Below are 11,896 nucleotides of genomic sequence, written 5' to 3' on the forward strand. Positions count from 1 at the left end.
CAGACTAACCAGGTGAAAGCTATGATCACAATATTTACATTCAGCTTTTTGATACCTTCTAATCTGTGAGCATGTAGCCCTTCACACTCATACCTGTATACACGGGTTGAAAATGGCATATTTGGACACTAATAAGCACCTACATTGGAACGTAGTGTAAAGCAACATGCTCTACATGATGGCAATTCCCAGCATTGTGTGTTTTGACTGACAGACGTTCTGAACTTGAGCACTGCACGCAACAAGAAGTTGCCCCATCCCTCCCGATAATTGGGCAACTTTTTTGTTGTTGTCTGTTTGTTATGTCATCATACACTGGGTTGTTCTGAACACAATGAGCCTGTTCATTTATTGTGAAGACACTTTGCTGTGGCACACGCACCTGAATGTACTCATGACTCCTTTCTATGTGAATCAAAATTACAATCCGTTTCTCTGAATTGCCTTGTGAAAGCCTAACACTGTCAGATCATATAGGTTTAAAAAAAATGTACCTCATAGTTGAAGACTCTTCTTTGACTCATAAAAGTGCATTGAAATTGATTAGGAACTGTCCACACTATGGAGAGGTGCATGGTCACTTGGAGACCAGTTAGTCCTCTCACCCTTGTAATCTTTGTCTTCCACAATTTTCCAGCAATAGTCTTGTTACTGAATGTATCCAGAGTAGTTTCTGATTTTGTTATCAACAAATGCGGCAAAAAGTACAGTAAATGTAAAATACACATTTAAAATCAGTGTAATGTTTGGATTAAGACTTGTGTCTGGTGAACTGTTGTGTACTCACCTTTGGTCTAATAATATCCCCATTAACTCCAAAATCATGGTTATGCATATGCTTTTCGTATTTCTTCTGTAACAAACATGTACATTTAGCCCTATCCATGTAGACCATTTCCCACATGTGAAGGGTTTGCATGAATTAAGATGGGTTTCAATGCATTCATACTTTAGCTGCTTCAATGTTAACTATTTTTAAACTAAGCATTTAAAGGTTTTGTTTTATAAAATATTAACCTTTATTTAACTAGGCAAGTCAGTTCAGAACAAATTCTTATTTTCAATGACGGCCTAGGAACAGTGGGTTAACTGCCTTGTTCAGAGGCAAAACGACAGATTTTTACCTTGTCAGCTCGGGGATTCGATCTTGCAACCTTTTGGTTAATAGTCCAACACTCTAACCACTAGGCTATCTGCCGCCCCTATCTTTTCTTGGAAGATATCTCAATTATATAAGCCTATCTCACTATGTAAACTTCTTCCACTACTATTAATAATAATACTTTCAGCCAGCTGAGCAAGCGCACAAAGTTTCTACTAAAACGTCCTTTTCTAGTTGACATAAGCTGTATCCAATCAATCGATGTCTGGTTGTGTGGGAGTGTTTGGTTGTGCGATCGCCTAAGCCAGTGGAGGCATAGCTCTACAAAACTTAATTGTACAAAGCCTATTATTTGGTAGGGAATACTATTATCTACTATGTAGATCAGTGATTCTACACCTCACTTTGCTCAAGCTGATCCACTCCAATGGACTCAGAATTTGTAGAATTTTTAAAAATTAGGGTGCAGTTTAAGGGGAGGATCAATGAAACAAACCCCAGGACATTATGCTTAGAGGGTAAGGAAACCAATATGTGATTTTGTCATTTGGGTGAACTATCCAATAAGCCTGTAAGTATCAAATGCTGTCACACATCAACCAATTATACATTTATTTGAATAGCTCATCTATGAAACACATGCTGCATACACACTGCCAGTCCATATAGCGTGTATTGATCCATGCTTGATTATGTCAATTACAATAACTCACATTGTAGTGATCTAACCTTAACCTTGGTAAGCGTTTCACAAACACTTCCATGAGTTGACTATTGGGAATGCAGTTAGTGCAGTCTCGTTGTTGGCTCTACAGGCCAGTTGCTGGTTTGATCCTAGTGTGACCGATGTGAAATGGCTAGCTAGTTAGCGGTGCGCGCTAGTAGACGTCACCCGCTCTGAGACTTTGAAGTAGAGGTTTCCCTTGCTCTGCAAAAGCCGGAGCTTTTATGGAGTGACCGGTAACAATGCTTTGTGGGTGACAGTTGTTGGTGTGTTCAGAGGGTCCCTGGTTCAAGCAAGGAGACGGACGAAAGCAACACTGTTACATGAATGCTGTTGACCCGGATCACTCAGTTGGGCTTTGTCCGGAGGAGGTCAAAGTGGGATGAGTGCAGCAATGTAAAATTTGGCTAGCTAGTTAGCGGCGTGCACCAGTAGCGTTCAAAATCGGTGAGGTCACCTGCTCTGAGACCTTGAAGTAGTCGTTTCCCATGCTTTGCAAGGTCTGCAGCTTTTGTGGAGCAATAGTTAATGATACTTTGGAGACAGTTGATGTGTTCAGAGGGTCCCTGGTTCGAGCCCAGGTTTGGGCATGGAGAGGGACAGACAACACTGTTACACAAACTAGTCTCAATTTCACTCACAAAAAGTGTGGTCTACGTTATACCTTGTGACCATGTAGTAAGTAAGTGGCACACTACGCTTTGGGGGTACAGCACAAATCACCAACATCCATACAAACAGGCCAAAGTTCAACAAATGCGCTTCACTTTTGATTCAAGGACAATTAATCTGAAAGTCTGAAACTTATTCAACACTAAGATGCCTGACAATGTGAATTCTCTGATGCTTCTTAAGGTGACTGGACTGACTGAAAGTCTTGCCGCACTGTTGGCAGCCATACGGTCTTTCCCCAGTGTGGACCCTCTTGTGTTTCTGCAGGTTCCCAGCGTGACTGAAGCGTCTCCCACAGTGCAGGCAGCAGTAGGGCTTCTCCCCTGTGTGACAGCGCTGGTGGATTCGAAGATTCCCGATCCGGCTGAACGTCTTCCCGCACAGGATGCAGCTGTGGCTCTCCTCACGCCTAAGCAGAGGCCTGTTTTGTCGCCTGGCGTCCTGGACCAACTCTGGGTGACATGTGAAGGGAAACGTGTCCACAAAGGTGTTTAGACCTTCTGCGTTGATGTAGTGCACTACGCCGTGCATTTCCGGGTTGTTCTGCATGGGTTCCGGGGCACTGCGATTATGTGTTGCGCTACTATTCGAGTCTTCGCACTCAAAAAATGGGTTCTGGTCTGGGGTCTCTTGGGGGGCAGAGGAATATTCCAAGTGCTCAGGTTCGGTTTTGATTTCACCCGAGAACAGACCTGGGTGGGGAGGAGAGCTGGGATGGCTTAACATGTCGGAGGACATATGTCCTGTGTGCATGGAGTCTAGGTCGGCGTCACACAGAGAATGAGGCACGTATACAGTCAGGGCTGCCTCCTTCACTCGTGACAACCTCTCGGGGGGAGCTCCGCTACGCTCAGCTAACGTTAGTGTGACGTTACACTCAGTCTCGGAGTCCTCCAAGTGGTCTAGCTCCAGTGAGTTGTTGTACTCCATCTCCAGTCTCCTCCAGGGTTTCTGGGTGAGCAACGGTTTGTCCTCGTGCTGTGTAGACTCTGGGTCCCGCTGCCTCGGCCAGGGGCTGCCCTCGCTTCCCTCCTCCTGCTCGGTTTTACCTGAAATGGCTGTGGGAGCAGGGGCAGACTGTTGAGCTGCCAAAGACAAAGATGGTATCAGAAAACCACACCATAACACCACAGAGGGTAACAATTGTTGATTGGATTAATTTGATCAGGCATATCGCAACGTTTCTCATTTGTCCCCACAGATGAATAACTAAAGGACTATCTAAACATCAGAATTAGACCTAGTTTCTGCTACATGTGTTTTGAGGAAAACTACCCCCAACAACTTGATAGCAGTCTCATCTGAGCAACCCAACTAAATAGACTCAGAGCAGAAACAGAGTCAGGCCCTCCTCATTTTTAGACAACTAGGTCTATTACTTCAACAACAAGCATTGAATCTCACCTGTGTTCTCGCTCTTCATCTTGTCCTGGAGTTCCTGTAGTCTTCTCCTCAGACTCAAGTTCTCTCTCTGAGTTCTGGCTGTTTTCTCCTGATACTCTGACACAGTCTCTTTCACCACCTCCAGAACCTCATGCACTGCCACCGTCAGCAGCTTCGCCACACGGGCATTCAGACGCTCAATTTTCGACATGATTTACAAATTATGTTACAGGACTACGAAGTGCAGTGAATGACTGCGAGAACGTCCAAGTTTGTCATGTAAAAAGCCAGGGCAGGGCTTACTTTGAAGCCATCGATGACCGTCCAATGGTGGCTGTTGTAAGCTAACTAGCTGCTAAGGTTCCAGATCTTAACACGCAGAGGCTCTGACATGCTAACGTTAGCTTCCGACTACATCAATGCCTGTTTTAGCTCCGTTGTTTCTTCTTCGTCGTCGTCTGGGCGATCAACATGCAAGTTCAACATAAAAATGTCTCACCTGTATCCATTTGTGGATAACTGCTGAACTGTTTTGATGTAGCACAGGGCTCGTCACTTCCGCAAGTCACGTAAAGGGGCGGTTGGCAGAACGGACGCGCCCTCAAATTCGTGTTTCACTTTGACAGTGATTATCATTTACATTACATGTAGCCCCAACAGTGGAATATATTTTATTAACACATACATATACGTACATTTTGTTTTGGAGAAAAATATGTTTATTTAAAATGACAAGAATTACACACATTCTAATCAAATTGAGAGGTTTACTAGTAGTAAATACCAAATAGGAAGATTCCCAGACCCACACCACAATTGTCAGGAATAATACAGTAATTTGTGGTCTTGCGCATTAATTCTACCTGTGAGATTTGGTGCTGAAAATGTCAATACCAGCTTTCACAATATTGTCAGAAAACCCTAACAAAGATTAGTAATTATGTCAAGTCCAACATAAAGTAAGCAATTCTCTCCTGCTAGATATTATCCTTTCACTTTCCTGAACATTTCCCCCATACACTTAATCTGACCAACTCTAAATTAAACGGAATGTCATAGTTCTCAGTCAAAGATCCCTTACATTGTCGTACATTATGGCACTGATCCTAGGTGAGTGAGCTGGTGCTTCTTGAAATTACTAGAATGACTGAAGCGTTTCCCACACTGGGTACAGCCATACGGTCGCTCTCCAGTGTGGTACCGTTGGTGTATTTTTAGGTAGCCTGACTGACTGAAACGCTTTCCGCACACAGAACAACAGTATGGCTTCTCACCAGTGTGGACCCTCTTGTGTTTTTTAAAATCACCAGCGTGACTGAAGCACCGGCCACACAGAGGACAGCAGTAGCGCTTTTCACTTCCGAGATGTCGCTGGAGTATTCTCAACCCTCCTGCTCCACCAAAGGATTTCCTAAACGGGAGGGTATTGTGCTGTTCCTCAAATCTGTCCAATGCCGATTCAGCATTGTTTCCCAATGCAAATGGTTCCCCTGAGCAATTTTGGTTTGGCTGGAAGTACACAAGTTCATAAGACCCTGAGTTAGGTTGAAGAGGCTCTCGATTGAGTTGGGTCTGGGGTAAAATGTGGCTTGAGCCTGCACAGTCATAAAAATGCTTTGGTGTTGAATATGTGACATACGCTTCCACTTCAGGTTCTGGTTTGATCTCCTCAAAAGTCAGCAGTGGTTGAGAGGCCTGAGGGGAATCGTTTGGGAAAAGTGAGTTTGAAACGGTGTGAGTGGAGTTCATTTGACTCAATAGTGTTTCTGACAGCGCAGTATCAGTCACTAGAGTGTGGTGTTCCTTTACATGTGTATCATGTCCTATCTCAGATTTAAGATCCAACTCTCTGCTCTGTGTGGTCGTTTCTGGTCGTTCCTCGGTCAGCAAGCTCCTTGGGCCACACGCTGAGTGGAACGACCTGCTCTTCTTTTTCAAACTGATAGGAGGAAAGCCAAATGTTTGGACTCCAAAGGGTTTTTCGCTGGTAAGTCCATCATGTGGCTCTGGAGAGAGAATCTCTGTCAACTCCTCTTCAGACGGGAAGAGTTCAGTGTCCTCCCCCAGGGAAAGTTCCTGCTTACAATTCTGCAGCTCAAGTTGGACAGTCACAGTCTGCACAGCACCTGTGAACATGAACAAGATGCATATTGGCTTATAGCAAGGTAATAGGCAATTGACTGGGGGAGGGTAGCTGATGGTGGTCATAAGCAGTACCATTTTATTTGTCCATTGTGAAATGTAAATGTGTCTTTCTGTATTTAGTTTGTTCTCAATTTCCTGGAGACCAAACAAGAGGCTAGCCCCTGGAGCTTGTTAGGGTTGGGTCATTCCATGTCATTTCAGCAAGAGATTGTGTAACTGGCCTGCACAAAATACCCCATAATGTCAAAGTGTAATTATGTTTTTAGACATTTTTACAAATTCATAAAAAATGCAAAGCTGAAATCTCGAGTCAATAAGTATTCAACCCCTTTGTTATGGCAAGCCTAAATACATTCAGGAATATACAATTTGCTTAACAAGTAACATAAGTTGCTTGGACTCACTGTGTGCAATAATTGGTCTTTAACATGATTTTTGAAAGACTACCTCATCTCTGTGCCCCACACATACAGATAATTGTAAGGTCCCTTGGTCAAGCAGTGAATTTCAAACACAGATTCAACCACAAAGATCTGGGAGGTTTTCCAATGCCTCACAAAGAAAGGCACCTATTGGTAGATGAGTACAAATTTAAAAAAAGGAGACATTGAATATCCCTTTGAACATTAATTACACTTTGGGATGGACGTATCAATACACCCAGTCACTACAAAGACACAGGCATCCTTCATAAATTCAGATGCCGGAGAGGAATGAAACCGGTCAGGGATTTCACCATGAGGACAACGGTGATTTTAAAACAGTTACAGAGATTAATGGCTGTGATAGGAGAAAACTGAGGATGGATCAACAACATTGTAGTCACTCCACAATACTAACCTAAATGACAGAGTGTTCAGATTTTTTTTTGTATTTTTTTTTTTAATATTCCAAAACATGCATCCTGTTTGCAATAAGGCACTACAGAAGACCTACAAAAAAGATCCAGAATACAAAGTGTTATGTTTGGGGAAAATCCAACATAAAACATCACAGAGTGCCACTTCATATTTTCAAGCATGGTGGTGGCTAAATCATGTTATTGGTATGCTTGTCATTGGCAAGGAGTAGGGAGGGGTTTTTTTAGGATAAAAAGACACTGAATAAAGCTAAGCACAGGCAAAATCCTAGATGAAAACCTGGTTCAGTCTGCTTTCCAACAGACACTGGGAGACAAATTCACCTTTCAGCAGGACAATAACCTAAAACACATGGCCAAATATACACTGGAGTTGCTTCGACATTGAATGTTCCTGAGTGGCCTAGCTAATTTTTTTAATATTAATGTGCAAATATTCTACAATCCAGGTGTGCAAAGCTCTCAGACTTGCACAGAAAGAATCACCTTTGGCAGCGATTACAGCTCTAACATGTATTGACTCAGGGGTGTGAACACTTATCTAAACAAAACATTTCTGTATTTAATTTTGATATAAATGTGCAAAATTGTCTGAAAACATGCTTTCACTTTGTCATTATGGGGTATTGTGTGTAGATGGGTGAGGGGAAAAAAGCATTTAATCCATTTTGAATTCAGGCTATAACACAATATGACTAGGTATCCCCCTTTCCCCAATGTGTAATAAGTCAAGGAGTGTGTGAATTTTTCTGAAGGCACTGTAAAAAGTCAAATATAGTACCCAACATCCTATTTGGACCCAACTTTTTTTCTAACAATGAGTAAGACATGAGGAATGCAAAGAAATGGTCAAAAGCCACCCACGGTCACACCACACCAATCCCACCCCAAAAATGAGTCTACAGTGTCAGTTCTCTATGGCTGACAAGTAGTATGGAGCTGCAGCTCGGAGTATTGTTTCTTCATCCTATGTAATGTATTCTCAGTGAATTTGGTGGTGTTTTTTCCCCAAATTCAGATAAATTAGCAATTTCAATTGTTAATCTTATGTCCCATCCTACATCCTGATATTACCAGGTTCTAACCACTAGATGGTGCTGTTTCTGCTATTATGTGATTTTTGTTAAATGGATAGTTCACCCAAATTACATATTGGTTTTGTAACAGTATGACAGCAACCCTTGCTTTGGTTGTTTACCTGGCCACCATTTCAAATGCTAACTTTTTTTGCATTTGTGGCACAAATCCAAAGTAAATGGTACCTACAGTTGAAGTCGGAAGTTTACATACACCTTAGCCAAATACATTTAAACTCAGTTTCACAATTCCTGACATTTAATCCTAGTAAAAATTCCCTGTTTTAGGTCAGTTAGGATCACCACCTTATTTTAAGAATGTGAAATGTCAGAATAATAGTAGAGTTATTTATTTAAATCACATTCCCAGTGGGTCAGAAGTTTACATACACTCAATTAGTATTTGGTAGAATTCCCTTTAAATTGTTCACAGCCTCCCCCTTTTTCCTCCAAATATAACGATGGTAATTATGGCCAAACAGTTCAATTTTTGTCCCAATGTGCAGTTGCAAACCGTTGTCTGGCTTTTTTATGGTGGTTTTGGAGCAGTGGCTTCTTCCTTGCTGAGCGGCCTTTCAGGTTATGTGGATATAGGACTTGTTTCACTGTGGATATAGATACTTTTGTACCCGTTTCCTCCAGCATCTTCACAAGGTCCTTTGCTGTTGTTCTGGGATTGATTTGCACATTTCGCACCAAAGTATGTTTATCTCTAGGAGACAGAACGTGTCTCCTTCCTGAGCAGTATGACGGCTGCGTTGTCCCATGGTGTTTATACTTGCGTACTACAGATGAACGTGGTACCTTCAGGCGTTTGGAAATTGCTCCCAAGGATGAGCCAGACTTGTGGAGGTCTACAATTGCTTTTCTGTGGTCTTGGCTGATTTCTTTTGATATTCCCATGATGTCAAGCAAAGAGGTACTGAGTTTGAAGGTAGGCCTTGAAATACATCCACAGGTACACCTCCAATTGACTCAAATTATGTAAATTAGCCTATCAGAAGCTTCTAAAGCCATGACATCATTTTATGGAATTTTCCAAGCTGTTTAAAGGCACAGTCAACTTAGTGTATGTAAACTTCTGACCTACGGGAATTGTGATACAGTAAATTATAAGTGAAATAATCTGTCTGTAAACAATTGTTGGAAAAATTACTTGTGTCATGCACAAAGTAGATGTCCTAACCGACTTGCCAAAACTAATTTGTTAACAAGAAATTTGTGGAGTGGTTGAAAAACGAGTTTTAATGACACCAACATAAACGTATGTAAACTTCCGACTTCAACTGTATATTTACATTTTCATACTTCATATCCAAATCATCTATAACTAACATCATTGAGTTACACAATCAAATTGTAGATACTTTTTTAGGATGATTAGGGTGTTAAGCGTAAAAATGCTAATATTAGGTACCGTTGACTTGCATTAGATGTGCCACAAATGCTAAAAAGTTAGCATTTGAAACGTTTGACAACAAAACCAAAGCATGGATTTCTGTCATACATTGTCCATAGACTGCTTACAGGTTAAGGAAATCAACATCATTTAGAAATTTGGTGGAACTATCCCTTTAACATGGGGGGGGGGGTGTCACGGCTATCACCTAATAGCACCTAGTGGTCAGAACCTTGTAATATCAGGTTGTAGGACTGGACATAAGCCTAACAACTTCATACTATGTCAGACATGGAGAACTGATATAATATACTAGTTCTTGGGGTGGGATTGGTGTGGGGTGTTGAGGGTCCGTGGGTGACTTGACAATTTCTTTGGATTTCTTACTCATTGTAAAATAAAAAATAAAGTCCAAATCAGATGCTAGGTACTATATTTATTGAATATTATATGACTCCTATAAATTTAAATGGACAATTTGGGTGCCATCAATTTGCTTAATTTCTAAGAGCTCAAAAGTATATTTAAACAAAATAATGTTGCAGGAATGCTAACATTATCTGTTTAACAACAGAAAACATGTCATAATCTGAGATGGTGGGTGTCAAAATCCTCTTGTGCTTTGAGGTGGAAGACCTAGTTTAGAGTACAATGCGCAAGGGAACATCGACTAGCATACACTTTTACTTCTCGGACTCACCTGTGTTCTCTCTCTTCATCTTATCCTGGAGTTCCTGCAGAATTTTCCTCAGACTCTCATTCTCTCTTTGAGTTCTGGCCGTGTTCTCCTGATACTCTGACACAGTCTCTTTCACCACCTCCAGAACCTCATGCACTGCCACTGTCAGCAGCTTCGCCACACGGGCGTTCAGACGCTCAATTTTAGACATCTTTCGAAGGCTTCCATCTGCTTAATAGATGAGGTGCAAAACTCTTAAAAATCAGCACTAGAAATACACAGTTAAAACGTGGTGTAAAATGTATCACATGAATGAAACAATGCAACTGCTACATATGTTCTGTTCAAGCAACAATGTTGCAATGAATGGAGCGCAAGACTTCCAAGGCAGTGGCTAGGTTTTCATCCAAATGGCGACAGATTTTCATGCGAATATTCTAGAACGCGCATAAAAATATGCCAATTTTCACACCAAATGGATTTATTGCGGATTTAAAACAAAAACAATTATCAGTGCGTGATGGCGTGTTACACACAACATTTACATTGTCATGTACCGAATAACAATCTAAAGTTCAATGTGTTTCAATCGCATTTTCAACTCTACCGATAGTTTTGTCACAATAGCAAATGTGCCTACTCTGGTCTTGGCACCTGCGCTCTATAGCCAAAAACTCGCAGATACATTGCGGGTAGGCTGTGCGGGTTGTCTATTCTACATGATGAGATTATTATGGATAAGAGCGAGACTATTTGTATTTGTCAAGCATCGATCATCATGTCCCCAGACTAATACCCTCGATATTAATTGGAAAGCAGCATCAAGCTCAACACCGTGCACTTTCACCACCATGTGAAGTTCATCGTAACTTATTTCATATGTATCTTAATAAACTGTATGGTTTCCCGAGTCGTACTAGTGGGAGGACCACACACACCATATCATCGCGTGACTCCAAATGTACTTCGATATGATGGTTATATCAACATTTGCGCATAAAGGCGTTTCCACCGCCATTTCCATCATAATGAATTTTACCGACACAAAAAGATACAATGTAAAAATAAAAAAAAAAGCTAAATATCTGTCGGCATTTATAAAATTACAAACTTCCACAGCTGTTGCGATATTTTTATACTAAGGGACTTTCCTCTTATAAAAACTGGATGGAAACGTGGTTAATGACAGATAGTTACATTACATTTTCAAGACGGGTAACGTTACAAGGATAAAAACGATTTATGGAACCTTACCCATTTGATTTCTCCTCTCACTCCTTCGAGCATGGAATCCGCCTGAAATGCAAGTTAATCACAAACCGACTATTGTGCTAGGGTGTCCGCCAGATTCTTGATTCGATATCTCTAGACGGGGACATTTAACAACATATTAGAGAAAGATTGGACATAAACAACATTTGTCAGATCATCGTCTCGTCAGCAACACTAATTAAATACTTCCGGGTCATAGAATTTCAAAAGAGTTCAAAATAAAAGTGCCTTTCGACATAATCAAATCAAAATGTATTTATCAAATGAACCGAATACAACAGGTGACAGTGAAATGCTTACTTTACAAGCCCTTAACCAACAATGCAGTTTTAAGAAAAAGTAAAAAACAAAAAGACCAAATAATTAAAGAGCAGCAGTAAAATAACAGTAGCGAAGCTATATACAGGGGGTACCGGCACAGAGTCAATGTGTGGGGGCACAGGTTAGTCGAGGTAATTGAGGTAACATATACATGTAGATAGAGTTAAAGTGACTACAGTGTGCATAAATAATAAACAGAGAGTAGCAGCAGAGTAAAGGGGGGGGGGGGGGACAATGCAAATAGGACGGGTAGCCATCTGATTA

The 11,896-nt window shown here is 41.3% G+C and overlaps 1 protein-coding gene across 4 annotated transcripts; it reads right to left on the minus strand.

Annotated features, from left to right (window-relative positions):
* Positions 1 to 1,697: 1,697 nt before the first annotated feature.
* LOC106579074 (zinc finger protein 436) lies at positions 1,698 to 11,572 on the minus strand. Of its 4 annotated transcripts, none has more exons than XM_045702590.1 (4): positions 11,294 to 11,572; positions 10,061 to 10,267; positions 3,903 to 6,007; positions 1,698 to 3,556 (listed from the first exon to the last, which is right to left on the minus strand). In XM_045702590.1, exons 3-4 carry the CDS (start codon positions 4,090 to 4,092, stop codon positions 2,631 to 2,633), a joined length of 1,116 nt encoding a protein of 371 aa, XP_045558546.1. In that variant the 5' UTR covers positions 4,093 to 6,007; positions 10,061 to 10,267; positions 11,294 to 11,572; the 3' UTR covers positions 1,698 to 2,630. The 4 variants fall into 4 exon arrangements, with proteins under 4 accessions (XP_045558546.1, XP_045558545.1, XP_014014078.1 ...); XM_045702589.1 differs by having other exon boundaries at positions 1,698 to 3,583; positions 11,294 to 11,570; XM_014158603.2 differs by lacking the exon at positions 1,698 to 3,556 and having other exon boundaries at positions 4,539 to 6,007; positions 10,061 to 10,270; positions 11,294 to 11,533.
* Between the last annotated feature and the right edge of the window lie 324 nt (positions 11,573 to 11,896).

The sequence above is a fragment of the Salmo salar genome, chromosome ssa19 (assembly GCF_905237065.1).
Source record: "Salmo salar chromosome ssa19, Ssal_v3.1, whole genome shotgun sequence".
In the NCBI taxonomy this organism is placed as follows: Eukaryota; Metazoa; Chordata; class Actinopteri; order Salmoniformes; family Salmonidae; genus Salmo; species Salmo salar.